The following is a 22,552-nucleotide window of genomic DNA, read 5'->3' on the forward strand; positions in this document are numbered from 1 at the left end:
GAGAAAACAATCAGTTTGTTTATGAGGACAAACTTTCCTGTTCAAATACCTCATGCATCCCTCCATCAGCCTTTGAAATGTACTAAGGGCATTGGTGAGTCCCTGGGGCATTCTATTGAACTTACAGAACCCCAGGGGACAAACAAAGGCATTCTTACCTTTTTCAGCTTCGTCTATCTCGATCTGATAATACCCCGATTTTAAGTCAAGGACAGAGAACAACCTCTAAACCAGGGGTCACCAACAGGGTGGCCGCAGGCACCAGGTCGCCTGCAAGCACAACATGAGTCGCCTGCGGGACTGTTTTAAAAATAGCTCACCATTGCGCCACTTACTAGTGAGCTGCATCTATTTTTTCTTTGTGTGTGTGTGTGTGTGCTATTTAATTTACTTAATTTAATACACGTGCATTGGTGTGAATTTAAAAGTGATAATATAACAAAATAATAATAATTTGTTTCATATTAGATTAGAGAAGGGGTCTCCAACACGTCGATACCTGGTCGATACCATTTCTGTAGGCTAGTACCAACTAGTATATTCGAAACCCGCAGCTTAAAGTTTAAAATAAAAGTTTTAAAGTTTTAGAGTTTATAAGATTTACTTATAACGATTATCAACATAAATAATAAACTGAATTAATTATTTTTAAAGAATAGTTTTACATTTTGCTGTGGTACCAAAATTGGTACCGAATACCAGACAATTTTTATGGTATTAGTACCGACTACTAGAACTACTACTACACTCTTTCAGGTGTAAAACAGTTTGGATAGTTGTCAATGTGAGAATTATGATGCATTATTTAAGATTTTTAAGTATTGCATAACATGAGTAGCTCTCGGCGACAGTCAACACCACAAAGACTTTGTCCAGATTTGGCAAGGCATATGCATTTTTGATGGTTTGTGAGTTAAGCTTTCTGAAATCAATACACAGATGAATAGAGTTCATCCCAGCATAACAATTTATGCAGATTTTCCTTACCGCATCAATGTCTTGAGGATAGATGGGTCGCACCCTGGATTGGAACAGTGCCTCTTTATTAAGCTTTATATGGTGGGTGACTTTATCAGTGAGTTCATAATCTAAGTCATGCAAGCAAACACTTCAGGCATGGATGACAACTGATCTGTTATCTGTTTTTTCCGTTAGGTGACAAGAGAGAATCTCCAAAGTCGAAACTGTGATTGGAACTAACAGGGGCATTCACATTCACAGAACTGGAATTAATTTGTTCATTCTTCATTACACTCTGGACTGTGTTCATCTCAACAATTGTAGTTCTGGGTTGTTGGTTGTTGATATCATTCTGAGTTGTTGTATGTGGATGTTGCTATCATTCTGGGCTTCATTCCTTAGTGCAACTGATAACTGATAATGCCTCTTGGAATGTAAAGTATGCAAACAGCTAGCAACCTGCAAATCACCAGGTAAGGGGGCGAGGTTGGTGACTCTAAAACTACCCATTTCTCTACATGAGGGCTTTTCACCAGGACATGTCTATCCAGGACCATCGCACTCCCGGTGGGTACTACCTCTGAATTTCCCAATGAATTTCACCCAGCCCAACAAATCAGCACATGTGTTTTTTTTTTATCTTGCAGTGCTCGTTCACTGGACTTATCGCTCTCTTAGCCTGAGTCATTTTTCTGCAACTTTAGCAGGGTCAGGAGCATTACCAAAAATGCTGGCAAAATGCACACATCTGAAACAATACCCTGGACGGGGTCTGCTGTACAGCACGTGACCATTTCTGGACCACTCTGTTGCACCTGATTCAGGTAGCTTGCGATTGGGAAGGTCTCTGGACTGAGGGAACATTTCAGGACGGTTTCTGTGCATATCAGGAGCAGAGATTTGGACTTTCAAGTCAGCAATCTGCCTCTTCAAGCCAGTGATTACAATCACTGCTACATCATTCTTTTTTTTAAATTAGCTGTAGTTTTCATAGCTGTGACCTGGGCCTGAAACTATGCACTGATACCCATTTTTTACTTAGCTCTTTACTTGCCAATACCAAGTACCAATATGAGTACTTAATTGTACCATTAAAGTTCTTCTAACAATGTTTTATTTTCATTAGATTTTTTTTTCACATTCTGACTGTAACAAAATACAACTTGATGCTGTTTAGCATTTTACCTAGTGGAATTTTAATTGTTTTAGTGTTAATTTTGTCACCTATTTTTAATTTAGTCTTAGTCTTGTGCTAAATGTCCTTGTTAGTTTTGTCTTGTTAGTCATATTTAGTCATTCACATATCTTTTTTAGTTAGTCAAGTTTTAGTCGACTAAAAGTCTTGTCATTTTAGTCTAGTTTTAGTCAAAAGGCAACTCAAGGTATCTTAGTCAAGTTTTAGTTGACTAAAAGTCTCATCATTTTAGTCTAGTATTAGTCGAAAGAAAACTCAATATATCTTAGTCAAGTTTTAGTTGACTAAAAGTCTCATCATTTTAGTCTAGTATTAGTCGAAAGAAAACTCAATATATCTTAGTCAAGTTTTAGTCAAAAAATGTTAGTCTTTTTTTACATAAATTATTTCTGAGATTATTTCTAATACCATTTCAGTTAAACAGTGTTTCACACATCTCAAATATTGGTTAAATGTCATAAATACCAGACAAAATACATGATTTTTGTTGAATGCAAAATGCAACTAACTTTGTTAAATTTATCAATTTCGATCAGTATCAATTCATATATATATATATATATATATATATATATATATATATATATATATATATATATATATATATATATATATATATATATATGAAGAAAATAATAAGAAAATAAGGAAAATAAGAATTAGCATTTTAACTAGTAAAATGTTATATCAAGAATTCATATCCTGTAAACGAATATAAGTCAAAACGGCTTGCCAAAAGTGCTGCTGCTGTAAGTCAACTTGGAAAATACTAGTCGTTTACTTTGGCTACATTGGTTTTCTCTGGTGCTCACAGCGGCTACAGATAAATCTCTACTCGGGTGAGAGAGGATTTTGAAAGCTTACACAAAACTTTTACGTTTGTCATATCAATCTAGTATAGCAATTAAGCTGTGCTTAGCTTAATATACCTCATAACCGGTTATACTACTGGTTATGAGGGACAATTAGCCTGGGAAAACCAGACAACTTCCGTTGAATGTGAAACCCAGAAGTATATTCGAATGATCATTCTATCATGTATTCGATCATGTATATTCGAAATATAAAGCTTAAATACAATGCTGAATCACTGAAGTAACCCTTTAAGCTGGGAGGAACAAGTGGGGACACATAAATCTTTGAGCAGGGAGGAACCAGTGGGGGGCACAGGAGACTTTGAGCTTGACCACTCGCTGTGGCTGGTGTGAATAAAATTCAGAGAGCAGTCTGTATCGTGAGTTACGCATGCATGCCAGATCTAAAAAGTTCCTTATATGGTCCGCTAGTGAACTGTCCTTTTGCTCCAGGCAGAAAAGTTGTACAGAGAGGAAGGTCCAAAGTGAGGACGAAGAGAAAAAAAGAAAAACAAAGAAAAACGTTTTTATTGGTCTGGTAATCTGTCACGGTCAGTTGTAGAGAGTGCACAACAAAACAAAGGAATATCCAAAATACAAACTAAACCTCAGATGATTACTGAAGAAAATCTTAACCACATTAAACACATAAATCAAGTTTTTGTTGTTGTTATGTCTATGTGATTTTTAAAAATTATGCTTTAAGACAAACCATGTGCAAATTAATTTGTCAAAAGCATTGTTGAGTATTTTCCCTTTAAAACTGCAACTAAACACAGACTCAGAAACGAAATCACTGGCTTGTCCAACTTTTAAAAAAATGGAAAAAGGGCCGAAACAAATATCCACTTTCTTAACAAAGATTAATATTTTCGATACATTTCAGTCTGGTTTTAGGAGTGGACAATTATGCTTCATTAATTTTATAGGATTTGTCAGCAGGAGGATCCTTCTGACTTGTTTAAAGCAGTTAGTTGGTCTTAAAATGGTATGGCGCTTGTTTGAAATGTAGATCATTTTCAGTGAAGAAACTATTTCTCTGCTTCAGCTCCTATTACCTGTGGGGTTCCACAAGGGTCCAGTCCTGTTTTCATTGTACATGCTCCCTTTCAAAATAATTTTAGGAAGTATGGTATTTCTTACTATCTGTATGCAGATGACACTCAAGTGTATTTGCATCTGAGTAGTAAGAATTCCAATGCCATACTCCTTGAGTGTCTGGTGAAAGCTGTAGATGGCTGAAAACCTCATTTATCTGAATAAAAACAAAACAGTGCTTTTATATGTCGAGACCTGCCAAACATATGTTGTAGTATATGTTTGCAGCTAGTACAAAATGTTGGGGAAACAGATCATGTTACTCCCTTGTTATCTTTTCTTAGGATGACTACTAGTACAATTTAGGATACAGTATAAGATTTTGATATATGTTTTAAAAAGCATTCCTTGGAATGGTGCCAGAATATATAGCTGAGCTTATTAAGCCCTACAGTCCAGGCGAGTGTCTCAAATAAAAGGGTGATTGTGCTTTTTCCATCGCTAGATCTTCCTCAACCCTGATTGTTTTTAAGGACCGTTTAAAATGTAATTGTTCTCTCTGGTATTTTAGGTTATTAGCATTTGGCTTTTTTAGGTTTTGTCTTGTTGTTCTTTTGCTATCTATTTTAATGTACAGCACTTTGGAACTACTGTGTACCCTGAAAGGTGCTATATAGCACCTTTACACTCACACTCACCTAAAGGATATACACTCACCTAAAGGATTAGGCTATACACTCACCTAAAGGATTATTAGGAACACCATACTAATACTGTGTTTGACCCCCTTTCGCCTTCAGAACGGCCATAATTCTACGTGGCATTGATTCAACAAGGTGCTGAAAGCATTCTTTAGAAATGTTGGCCCATATTGATAGGATAGCATCTTGCAGTTGATGGAGATTTGTGGGATGCACATCCAGGGCACGAAGCTCCCGTTCCACCACATCCCAAAGATGCTCTATTGGGTTGAGATCTGGTGACTGTGGGGGCCATTTTAGTTCAGTGAACTCATTGTCATGTTCAAGAAACCAATTTGAAATTATTTGAGCTTTGTGACATGGTGCATTATCCAGCTGGAAGTAGCCATCAGAGGATGGGTACATGGTGGTCATAAAGGGATGTACATGGTCAGAAACAATGCTCAGGTAGGCAGTGGCATTTAAGCGATGCCCAATTGGCACTAAGGGGCCTAACGTGTGCCAAGAAAACATCCCCCACACCATTACACCACCACCACCAGCTTGCACAGTGGTAACAAGACATGATAGATCCATGTTCTCATTCTGTTTACGCCAAATTCTGACTCTACCATCTGAATGCCTCAACAGAAATCGAGACTCATCAGACCAGGCAACATTTTTCCAGTCTTCAACTGTCCAATTTTTGTGATCTCATGCAAATTGTAGCCTCTTTTTACTTGTAGTGGATATGAGTGGTACCCGGTGGGGTCTTCTGCTGTTGTAGCCCATCCGCCTCAAGGTTGTGCGTGTTGTGGCTTCACAAATGCTTTGCTGCAAACCTCGGTTGTAACGAGTGGTTATTTCAGTCAAAGTTGCTCTTCTATCAGCTTGAATCAGTCGGCCCATTCTCCTCTGACCTCTAGCATCAACAAGGCGTTTCCGTCCACAGGACTGCCGCATACTGGATGTTTTCCCCTTTTAACACCATTTTTTGTAAACCCTAGAAATGGTTGTACGTGAAAATCCCAGTAACTGAGAAGATTGTGAAATACTCAGACCGGCCCGTCTGGCACCAACAACCATGCCACGCTCAAAATTGCTTAAATCACCTTTCTTTCCCATTCTGACATTCAGTTTGGAGTTCAGGAGATTGTCTGGACCAGGACCACACCCCTAAATGTATTGAAGCAACTGCCATGTGATTGGTTGATTAGATAATTGCATTAATGATAAATGTAACATGTTCCTAATAATCCTTTAGTGAGTGTAAATAAATGAATGAACGAACAAAGATATTTTTGAATAAATCTGAGAGCTTTCTGTTCCTCAATTGACGGACTATAGACGCATTTCCACCGCAGGAACCAGGGGTCTAAATAATGTTCTGGGTAAAAATGTATGTTGCGGCGCGAGGAGTAAGAGTTGTTTGATTTACAAATGTAGTTTAAAAAATACGACAGATGATCTGACAAAGAGGTTCAGGCTTTATTACGTTTATTTGCAGAGGACGAAATCCAGTGGGATCTGGCAAGCCACGCAGTCCTATCTCACTGGTCTAATCTTCACAGTACTTTAGACCCTGATGGAAACGCAGACAGCAATAGGTCTGGGGGGAAAATAGTTCCTGGGAAATTCTTTGTTAATTTGGGGTAGTTCTGGGTAATTTCGGTGGAAAGGGGGCTTATGCAACTTTGATGCTTTAAAAATTTAATACGGTATCGTTAAACAAAACACTATGAATGCAGTTCAATACAGAACCTTTATTTTCAAGAGTGTTAGTAGCCTATCCTTGAACAAAGATTAAATTGATTTGTTACAAATAAGATTTTTGACCGCACAGCAAGATTAAATGGATGCGATGACAGGTTTAGACCAATGTTATTTGAGTCGCAGCTATTTGGCATGGAACGGAGAAACTCTACTCAGTAATTTATCACACCCCAGCAAGTTTAGGCATCACCTGTCACACCTCACAGTGATACGTAGGCATATGAAAGACACAGAGATAAGAATCTCCTAAATCAACCCCAAAGAGCTTAAGCAAGAACAAACACGTGCTCAGAGGCATGGGCCCAAATGGGATATAAATGAGATTTCTTAGAAAGGTTGAGGCAGACTTACTTTATTACCCAGCTTTTCTCATTAAGCAATTGATATTTATAAATAAATTATAATTATAAACGAGTAAGGCTAAATAAAGCAGTGTCTGGTTGTTTTAAATAAGCTAATAAAAGACAACAATAATATTTTACATTTAATTTGTTTAGTTTGTTATTGGTATTGGAAGCTAGATTATCAATCAAAAGAAAAACACATGACAATTTAAATGTACAATTGCAATACTTTATTATACATTGAGTGCATTATACTGCCCTCACACACACACAGACACACAGACACACAGACACACACACACACACACACACACACACACACACACACACACACACACACACACACACACACACACACACACACACACACACACACACACACACACACACACACACACACACACACACACACACACACACACACGCACGCACGCACACACACACTATACAGTTCACAGGTTACATGTGCATTCGACTAAAACTCAAAAAATATAAAAAAATATATACATAAAGTATAAAAAGATTAATTGAGCATGGAAACAACGAGAGAAAACATTCACAGTCCGTACATTCATATTGTTTTAAACAGAGGCAAACAATACAGTTAAATATGAACCTCTGCATGAAGATAGCAATTCATAGTCTGATGTAGAAAATATATCTCAGCAGTAGTGATGATGTTATAAAATATACATATTATAATAGTGTGTTGCTCATATACATTTTTTTTTTGTTAACATTTTCGTCTGTAAGTGGCATGATCAAATCTGTCTCTGAAACTCATACGCTACATTGTGCCTTAGTTGTTCATATCTATTTTCTGCATCAGCTGTCGCACCCAGGGTTTGTGTGGATCAGCACAGACCGTCCTTGATGTCTTCAGCTTTAAACTGTTTAGAGAAAAGAAAAAGACTAATTAGAAAAAGACATACATATCTCTGCAGCCATGGCTGTTCGTTTGTGTGACTGATGCACAAGACAATTCTGTGTTACTGGTAATGATTTCCAGCTTTCCAAGCAATCGTGTTTTATGTGTGATTTATAATACTCACACAACAGCAGGAATGTTACATCCTCCATCTGTTTGCTGCACTCTGTAACTCACTACATTTCTTTTCATGGACTTCTTCATTCCTGAGACATACTTCAAGCAGCAGTTTTCATAGGAACCTGAGAAAATATATATATAAATAGTAATGTATAAATAGTTGGTATAAATTAATGCATTCAGGTTGATTCAGTGATTTAAAATAATATTTTTGGCCTAAATAAAACCAGTTACAATTTTTTTTAGTGTATCTATTTATGCAAAAGCACACTTCACGCTTTCTTCATTTATCTTTTCCTCTTAAACCCTTCGATTAAAAAAAGATGCAATTTTTTAGAAAATGAAAACATTTGTTATTTGTGTAAAACGTACATTTATACAAACTAAACATTTATTTTTTACTATATATTTTGTAATATTACTTATTTAATATCACATTATCAATGCACACTTGAAGTGACCTCACTTAATGAATCGATTCCTACCTTGTGCCACACTGGGGTACATGCAAGCCAGCAGCAGGATAAAAAACAGGATTTGAAACTTCATGGCAGAATGTTGTGCTTCCAAATAATCTGCAAGAAAAGACGAGAAATGTTTAGTGAGCATTTTCATTATGTGCATCCACCAAACAATACCTGTTTAACCGCAACTGTAACCCCAACCTTTAATGTGTAACACGTGGCTCTAATGTGCTGAATAATAGCTAGACCGCATGCCTCATATTTACCTCAGAGGTTCTCGGAAGAATGATGTTTCTCCTCACTGCTAAAGCTGCTCTTATCCCCTCCTCTACATAGTTAACACTTTTTATAGCAACAAAATCTGATACTTTGCCACGCCCCCTGTCACATTTTGCCTAGATTTTACTTTCTGCTGCATTAGACGCTGTTAATAAAACTAACTTTATGTTGTTTTGACAAATCACAATTGACTTAAGTTCCCGCACTACAAACATAAACAGGATGCCTGAGGCGATATCTCTAATATCTCACATCTCTTTGGTCAGCAGGGAGATGTTTTATCGTGAGATGAACCGCTGGGAGTCTGGAGTTTTTTTTTACAGCCCCCATTTCTCGCCCCTGTCATTATTGCACAATACAATATCTTTGCCAAATCCTTTCCCCCCTTAAACATCTGCTTTAAAACTTGTAAGGCCTGTGTGCCAGTTAAAATGAATATTAAGCAAATTAATTGTAATATTGTGCAACGAGATTCCCCTAAACTGATCCCGCTTTTTGAAATTATCCAGCAGTGCATGTTGCTGTGTGTTAATGTCACATCTTTCCTCCCTTATGGATGTCTCAACTCTGATGACCAATCATTATCTTGGTGCATCTTGACCTTGACCTGACCTGAATCTGAACTAAACTGCAGAATTGTGTTTGTGAAGGGATGTGTAGTTTGTTAAGTGACAGGCACATCCTTCCTAGCTAGTGATATTGTGCAGGTCTTTGCCAGTAAGACAATTCAGTGTGGGCCAACAGCTCATTTCTGCTGCTTTTTTGGGGAATTCCATTTGATTTGACCAGGACATGAGAATTTCATCCTTGAACTGCCACATCTAACATTCTACAGACGTCTAGAATGTGTCCTTTAAACCAGAAATTCTGCGGCAAGGAGATCCACTTCTCCAAGTCTTGGGGGTAATAAAGCAAGGGTCAGATTTCTTTGGAAACTTCCGCACTATTAAATATAGCTCTACATTTGCTTTTAAAGAATATTGAGTTTCCTCAAACTTAGAAGACACTTCAGCCTCTTTAGGGACCTCCCAGCAACACTAATGCTGGAATGTTAAATAGTCCCATATGGAGAACTGTTGTAGTGATTGATTTAGAACATCTTTGTGAACACATTTTTTTTTTGTTGTTTTGTCAAAAGAACATTCTGACATTGTTTCTAGAATTCTACATAAGTGGCCTATGATTACACTACTCTGCAAAAAGGGGATATGTGCATGTTGTATTTATTTATGACATGCCATCATCCCCCTGACCACTTTTTTATTAAGTCGTATTTCTATAACCCTATGTTACAGATGTTCTTGATTTCATCTCTTTTTTTTTAATGAGGCTTACAGTAGAATTTATGTGAGAACTAAACATCTCACTCCACTGTCATAGCTGTAAACATTCAATAATCTTTTTGCAGTGCTTAGAGTGGAAGTAATGCAGAAACTTTATCTTATAGTATTTATTTGTATACTATTCTTGTCTTGTTCATACTTGTTCGGCTTCTGTTCTTGGATTCTTCAGTCCTGTGCATCACAAACTCTTCAAGAATCAATCAAATAAGCAGATGTATGTATGGAAAATGTGTAAACAAAGGTGTGTTCACACCATGCCGTAAATACCGCAACTGTAAAAAGGCTTCACTTGCTAGTAAAACTTTTAATTACAAAAACAACATTTTCTGAGAGCTACGTCTTGCACAGTGTGGCTGCTGTAGGACTACTTGACCACTGCAAATGTAAGGAGTGTTCAAAGCCACGAGAAGCCAAGAATGCTAACGCTGCGGTACTTTTACAAATAATCTTTTTGTAGATTATTTGTATTTGTAGTTGTGTTTGTTTTTAATTAGTGGACCTTTGGTTTGTATTAATTAGTCACATGTGTTCTTTTGTTTCAGTTTTCTGTTTAACATGTTGCTATGGACATTCATTTAATCATCTGGTGTTTTTCATTTGTTCCCTCATTTAGCCAGTATTTTCCTTCAGTTGTCAGTTAATGGGTGTCTATGCTTGTATTTGCATTTGACACACTACTACAAAAGTCTTTTGTTTATTAAAACTACGTTTAAACTTTTTAATTATGTCAGTCTGTCTTCATCTTCAGTCCGTGACGGGTATGGATTGAAAGAGACTTGCTAGGAAGACATTTGTGAGGAAAGAGTCTTATCCTTTAATAAATTGACAGTCCATTGGCTGATCTTCAAAATGTTTGGTCTTAAACATTAGTGTAGGATTTAGCTACTTTTAGTCTACACCGAAAAAAAGTTTTTATAAAAGAAGTCATGGACAATTACACAACAGGTATGATTCAGTTTATGGCACTACTCATTAAATAGTTGTGTTTGACATTGGCTGTGGCGAGAGTAGCCCATAGATAGACCATAAAAAAATATTGATGACACGATTTCATTCTCTTCCACGGAAGTACTTGAAGCATCAGGAGGTCCGAATATAGTGCTGAAATCTTGCGCAGATTTTGGGACCAAGTCTGCACAGAACAGTGGGATGAGTTGGCGAAACATGGCGGACTGTTGTCGCTCTAAATTTCTCGACAACCATAGTCACAGAATTTCCAAATAGGCCTTCATTGGAAATGGGGGCGTCCAATAAAAATACTTTTTTTCTTTAATGACAGTGAGATTAAGCCAAAGATGGCGCTCGACTGACACCATTCCTGCCATGGACCTGCCTACTGCACGGGCAGTGTGCTTGGTAGCTCTTAGCGCCAAGTCAGTTGCTCATCTGAGCTCTCCCTCATCCAGCTCTTTTAGTAGGTCGGCTTGATAGGCTTGGAGCACAACCATAGAATGAAGGGTGGCTGCTGCTTGCAGATGCCATCTAGGATTTTCCTACCAAAGAAGTAATCCTGCATGGTTTGGAAGGCAGCAGGGGGCATGACTTCCAGGACGGAGGTCCTGAGGTTGGCACTAGATGTGCTGCGAGAGTTTTGATGGCCAGCATCATCGCGTAGCCATGATCCGCCATTTTAGAAATGGCCACGAAATCCACGGCCGTGGGATTGGTGAGGCACGCTGAAAATGGCTGCTTCCAAGACTTCGAAACTTCATGGTGGAGGTCTTGGAAGAAGGGAAAAGGCCTATGAGGCTGGGTTGGCGCGCGACCAGTAAAAAAACGATCCAACTTAGATAGAGCCTGGTCTTGCGCAGGCTCGTTGTTCCTTCCAATAGCTCGCTGTACACCAGGGAAGGGCATATCTCTTATCCGCTTGGGGGGAGAAATGCACACAATTCGCCCATGAGCCCTTCGGAATCAGAAGCCGCCGTAGATATCACATCCTCATCGGAAAAGCCACAACCAAAAGAAATCACGTGTCACGGGCTTCTGGCGTGGGCCACAATTCGTCATGAATAAAGAAAACTGGGTTGTCGTGGCTTTCAAGGGCGCAGACGCGACTGGGGGAGAGTGAGAGAAGGGGATCATAATCCGTCTGCTCACTCTCAAAAGTACTCTGATTCGCCAATGTCATCCCAAGCATCCATCTCATGGAGTGCCTCGGCGGCCATAGAAATCGAGAAGCTGGGATTAGACGGGCAGCCTTTTCTAAAGGCGGCAAGCCTCGAGCCCAACATTTTTAAATGCAGGCTATCGCAGTGTTGATAGTCAGATAGGCCGTTAAGCATGGCCTGAGCATGCGCACTGCCTAAACATAGCACGCACCTGTCTTGAGTATCTCCTCCAATGTGCAGCATCCACCTGGATGATGTGGTGGCAGCCATATTGCATCAGAACACCCCACACACACCAGCTTATGGTGGAGAGGAGACAGAGTGATTAAGCCAATCATTAAGCCAAAACATCAGGAAAATCAGACCGTTCCTTACGGAGCATGCAACACAGCTTCTTGTCCAAGCCCTGGTCATTTCTAGACTTGACTATTGCAATGCGCTTCTGGCTGGACTTCCATCTTGTGCAATCAAACCGCTGCAAATGATCCAGAACGCTGCGGCACGTCTTGTCTTCAATGAGCCCAAAAGGGCTCATGTCACACCTCTATTCATCTCTCTGCATTGGCTACCACTCGCTGCCCGGATCAAATTCAAAGCCCTGACTCTTGCTCATGGATCTTCCACAAGCGCAGCACCCGCATACTTCGACTCGACTCACTTCAACTCATGAGCGAAGGCTTGTGGTACCATCACAGAGAGGCATGAAATCCCTCTCTAGAACTTTTTCTTTCATTGTTCCTGGTTGGTGGAACGATCTTCCGTCCTCTATACGCACAACAGAATCACTCACTTCATTCAAAAGACAGGTAAAAACTCATCTCTTCCGTGAGCACTTAATCTTACATTAAAAAAATAATAAAAAAAAACGTTCCCCCTCTATTTCTCCTTTCTTCTTAAAAGCGTCTGCTAAATGCATAAATGTAAATGTAAATCATTATAAGGGGATTATTAGAAGGCCATGATGGACAGGGGACAATGGGCAAATTTGGCCAGGATGCAGGGGTTAGTAGACCCCTACTCTTTTTTGAAGAACATCATAGGATTTTTATTGACCACAGAGAGTCAGGACCTCGGTTTAACGTCTTTTCCGAAGGACGGTGCTCTTTGACAGTACAGTGTCCTCATCACTATCCTGGTGTGTTAGCACCCACACAGACCACAGGGTGAGCACCCCCTTCTGGCCTCATTTACACCTCTACCAGCAGCTACCTGGTTTTCTCAGTTGATCTCCCATTGGCCTTCCGCAAGACTGGAAGTAAAATCTGACAACATGCCCCATAGGTAAGGTACATTGTAACATGACCAAATGACAGCTTAAAATGTTACCTGCTATAATTATAATAATAATACAAAAAATATCCAAAACAAACTAAAATATTTTGTTAATAAAATGCAATTATTACCTTTTAAAAATAAAACAATGGCATTTTTTAATAATTCAAAAATACACACATTTTTGAATTTGACAACAAACACATCGCTAAATACATCTGTACAGCATAGTTGAAACAATAATAATGAATCATTTCTGAACATTGACTCTCAGTCATTATCCACCCTTTTCTCATGATTTCTCAAAAGAATTCATAAAAGGATAGAATATAATAGCGTAGTTCTAATAGGGGCTAATAGGCTCATTGTAACGCAGTGTTAGAACCTGCGCGCTTGGGATTTAAACTGCAGCTCGAGTCTTCTGCTGTTAGATCAGTGATTTAAACTGTTAAATAACAGATATGCAATTACAATAATATCAGATTTGTCTCATTTTAAATAGACACAACAAACTGAGATGAAAAATTAACGCAAATAAGAAATGTTCTTTTGCTTATATATATATATATAAGTTTCGTCATCAATGCAATGAGTGTCACTTTCATCCACTTAGATGAATTTAGAAGGCTATCTCGTGAAAATTTTTCTGACCATAAAAACTACCAATACACATGAATTATTTACCATATATTTCATACTTACCAAGCATGATGAGCCTTGGTGTGGCTGGTAGATGTAGATCATTTTCCACTGACATTCGGGTTGACGTTTTCTTTGCAAAGAAATTTGCCCTATGTTGAAGTTGTTTTCTATAAAAAAGTTAGTTGGTGAAAAGACAAATTGCAAAGTTTGCATCTGTACATTGTGGCAAATCCTGACTAACTAAGAAAAACAAAAGCAATGATAAAACAAGTTGTTAATCAGCAAGAGTTCAGTTGCTGATAAATGCAGTTATTCCAGGAAAAAAAATCTACACAAAGGGATATTACTTAGTGAGGAGTTGTGAAGAGAGGCTAAAAAAAACTTGCTAATCAGGAAGCTATTTCAAACCATGCAAACCATCTAACTTTACATTATGTATTTTAAAAACACAAATATTTGAATTGTTTACTTACTTGTAGCTGTGCGATTCATTTTCAGTCTGAAAACATACAAATCTACTATTGCAGTTCTCAACACAGCACGTAGCAGTAGCAAACAAACTCCAAATGGGTGACACCTGCTCGTTTAGACTCAGAGCCCTTGCACTGTAAACAAATGCTGTAAAAAAACAGCCACATTTTGGCAGTAAAATGCTGTTTTCCATTAAAACAGTAATAGACTGTAGAAAATAATTCATTCTGGGTAATATTTGTCATTGCCGAGAAAATAGCCAACAGTAATATACTGTGAATTAACACGCTTAAAGTCGACACTCAGAGGCTGTGTTCAAAATCACTCCCTATCCCCTTATTCACTATTCCCTACACTAGTTCACTGATATAGACCACTCGACAGAGAGAGAGGAAAGAAGAGAGTGAATTCAGACACTGATGAACACCTGCTGTTATCACTGAAGGAAAGAGAAACATCAACAGAATAAAGTTGATTTCATCAACTGAAGATAAAGAGAAGACATTAAATCTGTGAAGATCTCAGCAGAGGATTAAACAACCCCACAAACAGCATTACCAGCTTCACACATTACTAACCAGACTGACTTTATTTCTGTCAGACGACTACAGAAGCTCTTATTGAGAATTAACAGATGATGTTTGATTGTTTCTTCTGACGTTACCATTATAGTGATCAGTGTTTGCTTTAGTTGGGCTCTTGAACATTGACACAATAACATTAGTTTTTCTCTCGCTGCTGTAACGGTGTTTTCAATACATTTGTTATAGCAAACAAAGCTGAGACAAAGCCATGAGTAGGTTTTGTTGACTATTTAATAATGGTCTAATTCACTAATAATTTAGTAGTCATATCTATAAACATATAGCCGATGCTTATTTTTTTGTAAAATTTGATCCCTATAATTTTATAACATCATTGTTGTAACATCCAGATAATTTGAAGAGCATGGAAACAGCTTCTGGTAAAAAAAAACATCTGAAAGCATTGCTCCCAGAAAACTCCCAGCATGCATTGCAGCACCAATAAATTATTGCTGCTGAATAGCCTGGTTATTTTCTTTAATTCTTATTATTTGCCTTTATTTTTGCTGCTGTTGTTGTGTTGACTTTAAGTAGTGTTTTGTGATGTTCAGAGTGATCTGTTCGGTTTTTTTTTATTGATTGTCACCATTGATTCATATGCTGATTCTTCATCTCTATGTGAGTCTAAATGACAGCAGAGAGCAATCTATTCTAGGAAATCAAGCGTTTAAAAATCAAATCAATCAATCAAGAGCCCAACTGAAGCAAACACTGATCACGATAATAGTGACCAAATATTTTCAATTAAACATCAACACCTAAAGATCTGATAATTCTCAATAAGAGCTTCTGTAGTCGTCTGACAGAAATAAAGTCAGTCTGGTTAGTAATGTGTGAAGCTGGTAATGCTGTTTGTGGAGTTGTTTAATCCTCTGATGAGATCTTCAGAGATTTAATGTCTTCTTTTATCCTCAGTTGATTTCATCTAAAGCTGTGGCTGAAGTCAGTTGTAGTTCTTGTGTTTCTCTGTCCTTCAGTGATTCTTGTTAACTAAGTGATTAATCTCTTAATTATCTCATTTACTTCATCAATGCTTCAATTACTCTAACACTCTGTAGTGTGTACACTCTTCAGTGTTCATTTAAAACTTAAGATTTTGCTGTGGGGTTAAAAGGGTTACAGGGGTTAGATGAAAAATCCCACAGAGGGAACCGCAAATTAATGGTAAGCAACTGTAAATTCATTTACAGAAAAGTTCTGTAAAAAAACGGCAATTTACTGGAACCAGAGCTGCCAGTAAATTACCGTTAAATCAAGGAAAAACAGTAATATACTGTAAAACGTAACAGTCAGATTTACCAGATGAATCAAGATATTTTCACTGAATTTTAGTGCAAGTTAATAGAAAAAAGTTGTGCAAAGTCAGTAACTGATAAGGAGAGTAAATCTTAAAATGACCTGTGTTTATGTGTTGTTGCACAAGATGATATAGAAGAGATCTTTCAGTTGAATTCATTAGTTTTGTGGGTTACCGTTGTGCTGAAGTGTAGAGCATGTGCTTCAGTCCAGGATGAGCAGAGAAACATTGATGATATGCTGCCTGATGCTTTATTTAACGGCAGTGACTGTGTTTGCTGATGCAGTTATGAGCTGTTTGTTGAGTAATTTATCACATGCGTTTGTGCTATTGCTCGCAACGAACTGCAAAGATTGAAGTTAAAGTCATGTTTCTAAATCATTTTACTACTACACCTTACAAGTGTGTAATGACTCAAATGAAGTTTTACGATACAAACACCTATAAATACTAGTTTTAAAATGAGAACTGTTTGAAGCGATCAGTTTTCCAAATGAAAATTTACCTTTCATGGTAATATTACGGTAAAATACTGTAAAAAAGGAGAGCTGTATATAAACAGTAGAGGGCTGTAAATTAACAGTACATTGCTGGCACCACAGCTGCCAGTAGATTACCGTTATTTTACGGCACAATTTTTTACAGTGTGCGTATGTATTTGTGTTCTCACATGCATGCATACTTGCATGCGTATGTGTGTGTTAATGCATTAATCCTTGTTTTCTGACTGAAGATGTAAACAGTTTGAAATAAAGGGTGACGTAATGCATCATGGGAATGTAGACCAGTAATTTACCAGTAAATGTTACAGTTATTTCCCTTCATGGGCGCTGAAAGTAATGTACTGTAGTTTATTATTAGTGCAGCAAAACCTCACCTCATATTACAGTAAAACACCTTCCAATGATGTCAAAGCTAAATACTGGCGATTTTATAGTTATTTACCCAGAAATCTACACTCCCTGACAAAAGTCTTGTCGCTTGTGTACAAATTGACCTAAAGTGACGCTGAAATATATTTCTAATCAAGATATTTTTACAAGAAATGGCTCATTTTAATCCCACTAGCTTTTGTGATAATGTTTCAGTGAAAAACTAAACTTTCAAAAAGTATTCTAATATTCACAGCTTGGTAAAGCCCATTGAGTCAATTTTTGCAAAGACATAAGTGTTGTCACCTTGTCATATGAGCTTCCCCTTTGACTAATTATGGATCAATTAGGTCTCAAGTGTGTATAAAAAGAACCCCAGTACGCTAGACCTTCACATCAACTGCAACTAGACCTCTGCAAACATGCCTAAGATTCACCCTGAGACTAAAGTTTTGATTATCATGAGGCTGAAGACCAGATCCACTGCTGATGTGGCAGACACCTTCAATGTGTCTCAGCGTCAAGTACAGAGGATAAGAAAATCCAAGGCCAGCCCATTTTCCACTGCAGCAGAGCTCCACGAGACCTGGTCACCTGAAGTCCCTGTGTCAACCAGAACAGTTTGTAGGATTCTGTCTCGAAATGGCCTCCATGGTCGAATCAGTGCCCAGAAGCCACCACTAAACAAAAGACAATTGAAAAACTGTGTGGCATTTGCCAAGGCCCACAGCCTGCTAAAAAGATGGACGCAGGAAAAGTGGCAGAAGGTGGATTTTTCAGATGAATCTTCTGTTGAATTACACCACAGTCGCCGCAAATATTGCAGGAGACCTACTGGAGCCAGAATGGATCCGAGATTCACCCAGAAAACAGTGAAGTTTGGTGGCGGAAAAATCATGGTCTGGGGTTACATCCAGTATGGGGGTGTGTGAGAGATCTGCAGGGTGGAAGGCAACATCAATAGTCTAAAATACCAAGAAATCTTAGCTACCTCTTATATTCCCAACCATAAAAGAGGTCAAATTCTGCAGCAGGACGGTGCTCCATCACATACTTCCATCTCCACATCAAAGTTCCTCAAGGCGAAGCCAGCCCAGTCACCAGACATGAACATCATTGAGCATATGTGGGGTAGGATGAAAGAGGATGCATGGAAGACGAAACCAAAGAATATTGATGAACTCTGGGAGGCATGCAAGACTGCTTTCTTAGCTATTCCTGATGACTTCATCAATAAATTGCACTGTAAAAAATACAACTTTAAAAAAGTTGAAATGACTGAATTTGTTGTGTTGTTTCAACAAAATATCACACATTGTAAAAAACACAAATTGAAAAAAGTTAAAAAAAGACTGATTTTGTTTTGTTGGTTCAGCAAAAATCCATACTGTAAAAATCTCATACAACAAAAAAAAATCTTAGTACTAATTTCCCCTAGCTTTTTTTTGTTGACTCAACTTTGGTAAATAACTAGCCTAGAAATCTAGTCGCACCCTAGCGGCAGCAAATTTAATTTGCCCGCAAGTGTGGTCTAGCAACTCTCAATTCCTATCTGAGCTGTATTCCTCAGAAACTGGACGGCCCAATCACATCGTGTATAGAGTCGGCGGGCGAAGCCATAATGACCACGGCCGAGTTGCGTTTGCGTGCTAGTAACACAGAAACTGGCGAATGGCGGCGGTCTTTCGAATCAGCTCTACCCTCGCCTCCGGAAGACTTGGAGTTAAGCTTTCCTCTGAGAAAAGAACAAAGAACGGCACTGAAGTCATTCTTAAAAAGGGAAGATGTGTTCGGAGTCTAGCCGACCGGATACGGTGAATGTTTAATCAGTCAGCGAGCTCCCCTTCACCTTCGTTGCTCTGGTTGGTGTAGCGCTATCCTATCACGTGCAGAGGGAGTTTGAAAGACAACCGTTTATCCCGCCCCTCGGATTGAGCCCTGTCTATGGTGAGTTTCCAGACCAAACATCTTGATGTGGGTCTGGCTTGTCAGGCTAGTAAATAACAGTTATACGAACTGAAAATAAGTTGTCTGTGACACACAAAAAAATGTTTAGTTGAGTCAACGTGACATTGTTTGTTTTCTGGAGAGATGCAACTAATCTGTAACAAATCTTTTGTAGTTGAGCCAATTCAGCATTTTGTGTCTTTTGGAAACAGAAGCTCTTATTAAGAATGAACCGGTTCAGATGTAGACTTTTTTATTGAAAATGTGTGGTTACCATTTTTGTGATGAGTGTTTCCTTTAGTTGGGCAGTTTGAGTCTTAACAAATTGTATGAGTTTGTAACAGTGTTAAACAAAACACATAATATGTTGCAAATAATACTGTAACCAACGATTAAGTGATCTAGAGAACAGCTTTATAAAGGGGAGTAGTTGACTACTTTTTTTCATGATTAAAATGATTTTTTTTAAATAATGGTATATTATATTTATCACCAAAGTTTTTCATTGCAGCAAATCAGTCATTCTGAATTTTGATTTTTAAATATATTGTAGGAAATTTTTTTAGACACAGACATCTAGAATCAGCATATGAATCTAGACAATGGTGACATGCTTCATGCCACAATGCATGCTCAGAGCACTCATTTTAATACTACGTTGGCTCCCAGCATGCATTGCGGCATGAAGCATGTCACCATTGTTGAGATTCACATGCTGATTCTTGATGCCTGTGTGTGGTAAAACACTCCCCCCAATAATGTATTTCAAGTTCAGAAGGTCTGCTCTATTGCAACAAAGTTTTGCTGGTAAAATATTCGTCAGGAATAATAATATTGATTTATTAGAGTTTATGAGGCTGAAAACTTGATCAACTTGGTTTCTTTCTTAGCAAAAAGTATGCCTTTTGGCTAAACACCATTACAAACTCACACAATGAGGCTAACTGCCCAACCAAAGGAAACACTCATCACCAAAATGGTGATGACCAAATTAATCTAAACCTGTTTCCAATGGACAACATTTCTTGAATTGGCTCAACTACAAAAGATTTGTTACTGAATAGTTGCGTATCTCCAGAAAACAAATAATGTCTAGTTTACACAACAACAACAACAACAACAAAAAATGTCACAGACAACTTATTTTCAGTTCATATAACTGTGATTTACAAAAGTTTAGTCAACAAAAAAAAGCTAATTGAAGTTGCAACCCATTCTTGTACCACCTTATTTTTTTTTTTTACAGTGTGTATGAATCCTTGCCAAACCGCATGGATGCAGTCCTTCAAGCTCATGGAAGTCATACAAGATATTAAATTTGGATCTCACAGCACCACAACTTAATTTGCTGACGTATTTTTGTATTTGCAGTAAATTTGTTCAATTTCTGTATAGGCGACAAAACTTTTGTCTTGCCAAAATTTGACATTTCTGTCTTGATTAAATGATACATATTTTTTCTATGAAAATTATTTATTTCAGTGCATTAAACATCATTTGGGAGGGTTTTAGCTTTTCATATGAGCTATTTCTAACACCAATGAATTAATTAAAAGTCAGGTTAATATCAGGTATTTCCAGAAAATAGATAAGCGACAAGACTTTTGTCAGGGACTGTACAGCAAGGTTTAACAGTGTAGGCTAACGATTTGCACTTTCACATTCAGTGATGAACCTGTAAATCTTAAACATTGGAAAGTTTGGTTTCATGCATGTGAAATTGGCTACTTGTGTGTATCGTGTTTTTTGAGTGAATTATTAATGAGTCTAATCTCCTTCCATACTTCACTGCCATAAATAATAATAATAATACATTTTATTTGTAACCCTTTATATTAAACAAAATCTCAAAGTGCTACAGATTTAAAACAATCAACAACAACAAAAAAATAAATAAATTAAATAAATAAAACTGAAAATTAAGAAGTAAAAAATTAATTCAATCAGAAGCTCTGCTAAAAAACATGTAAAAACATGTTTAAAAGCATTTACAGTCTGTGGGGTGCGCAAGTGGTCAGGGAGAGCATACAGACGGGGCTGCTGAGCAGAAGGCCTGATCTCCCACAGCATGAGTTTGGTCGTGGGAGTCCTGAGAAGACAAGTCGAAACAGAGCGGAGGTTATGTGTGGATGTTTGTGTGGTGAGAAGTTCCTTGAGGTAGGTGTGTGCGTCACCATGGATGCACTGGCGGGTAAAGAGGGAGATCTTATACTCGATCCTGAGCGAGACAGGAAGCCAGTGGAGTGATTTGAGAATGGGGGTGATATGGTCATATTTGAGCACCCTCATGATGATTCTAGCAGTGCTGTTCTGAATTAACTGCAGCTTCTGGAGATTTTTGCCAGGGATGCTGATATGGAGCGCATTGCAGTAGTCCAGCCTGGAGGAGAAGGCATGGATAAGCTTCTCCGCATCTGCCTGTGTTAATATGGGATTAAGTTTAGCAATGTTTCTGAGGTGGAAGAAGGAGGTCTTACACAGATGTTTGATGTGAGCTTCAAAAGTGAGTTGCGATTCCATTCTGACCCCCAGATTGGTGACTGAAGTGGAAAGTGGAATGACCTGATCAGAGAAAGCAATGCTGGTGATAACGGACTTCCGGACCTGAAGTAGAGTGCCGACTAGGATAGCTTCAGTCTTGGAGCTGTTTAGCTGCAGAACGTTTTGCTTCATCCACGCCTTTATCTCATCCAGGCAAGTGGATTGTGTAAGGTCAGCAGAGGGAGATGAACTTGTTCTAAGGTAGTTGAGTGTCTTCTCTTCTGCATAGCAGAGAAAAGAAATCCCATGCCGGCTAATGACACGCCCAAGTGGGAGCATGTAGAGTATCGAACAGTATCCAAAGCTGCAGTTAAGTCCAGGAGGATGAGAAGGGATGGGGAACCAGCATCTACTGCCATCAGTAGATCGTTTGTGACCCTGACCAAAGCTGTTTCTTTCCTGTGTCCAGTGCGGAGTCCAGTATGAAATTTCTCATATAAATTGTTTTGTTCCAAATGGACCTTAAGCTGTGAAGCAACAACTTTTTCCAGCACCTTAGAGAAGTATGAAAGGTTGGAGATGGGCCTGTAGTTGTCAGTAACATCTGGGTCTAAAGTGGGTTTTTTAAGAAGTGGTCTGATGATAGCAGTTTTTAGTGATGAAGGAACATGGCCAAATCCTCTCCCATTGCCTCCCTCATACGTGTTTATGCAAAACTTAGGTCATCCAGATTCTTTTTGCATGCTGTTTTATGAATGCTGTGTGTACGGACATATTTATTTTGTCACAAGCTGTTTTTCATCTATAAGCCTAGCAGGGAGGTGTGTGATTTTGGATGCGACCATCATGGTTTGACTCGAATTGTTTGCTCAATTTGTTTTTAATTCACATGAAATG

At 38.2% G+C, this 22,552-nt stretch overlaps 1 protein-coding gene and 1 long non-coding RNA gene across 2 annotated transcripts; one reads left to right on the plus strand and one right to left on the minus strand.

The window, feature by feature from the left end:
* The first annotated feature begins 1,482 nt into the window (after positions 1-1,482).
* LOC137058808 (uncharacterized) lies at positions 1,483-2,071 on the plus strand. Its single transcript, XR_010900855.1, has 2 exons — positions 1,483-1,527; positions 1,608-2,071. It is a non-coding gene; the product is annotated as an uncharacterized lncRNA (long non-coding RNA).
* Positions 2,072-7,059: 4,988 nt separating this feature from the next.
* ccl25b (chemokine (C-C motif) ligand 25b) lies at positions 7,060-8,463 on the minus strand. The gene is made up of 3 exons (XM_067431083.1): positions 8,378-8,463; positions 7,897-8,014; positions 7,060-7,734 (listed from the first exon to the last, which is right to left on the minus strand). Exons 1-3 carry the CDS (start codon positions 8,439-8,441, stop codon positions 7,644-7,646), a joined length of 273 nt encoding a protein of 90 aa, XP_067287184.1. The 5' UTR covers positions 8,442-8,463; the 3' UTR covers positions 7,060-7,643.
* Between the last annotated feature and the right edge of the window lie 14,089 nt (positions 8,464-22,552).

Source organism: Pseudorasbora parva, chromosome 22 (assembly GCF_024679245.1).
Source record: "Pseudorasbora parva isolate DD20220531a chromosome 22, ASM2467924v1, whole genome shotgun sequence".
Classification (NCBI taxonomy): Eukaryota; Metazoa; Chordata; class Actinopteri; order Cypriniformes; family Gobionidae; genus Pseudorasbora; species Pseudorasbora parva.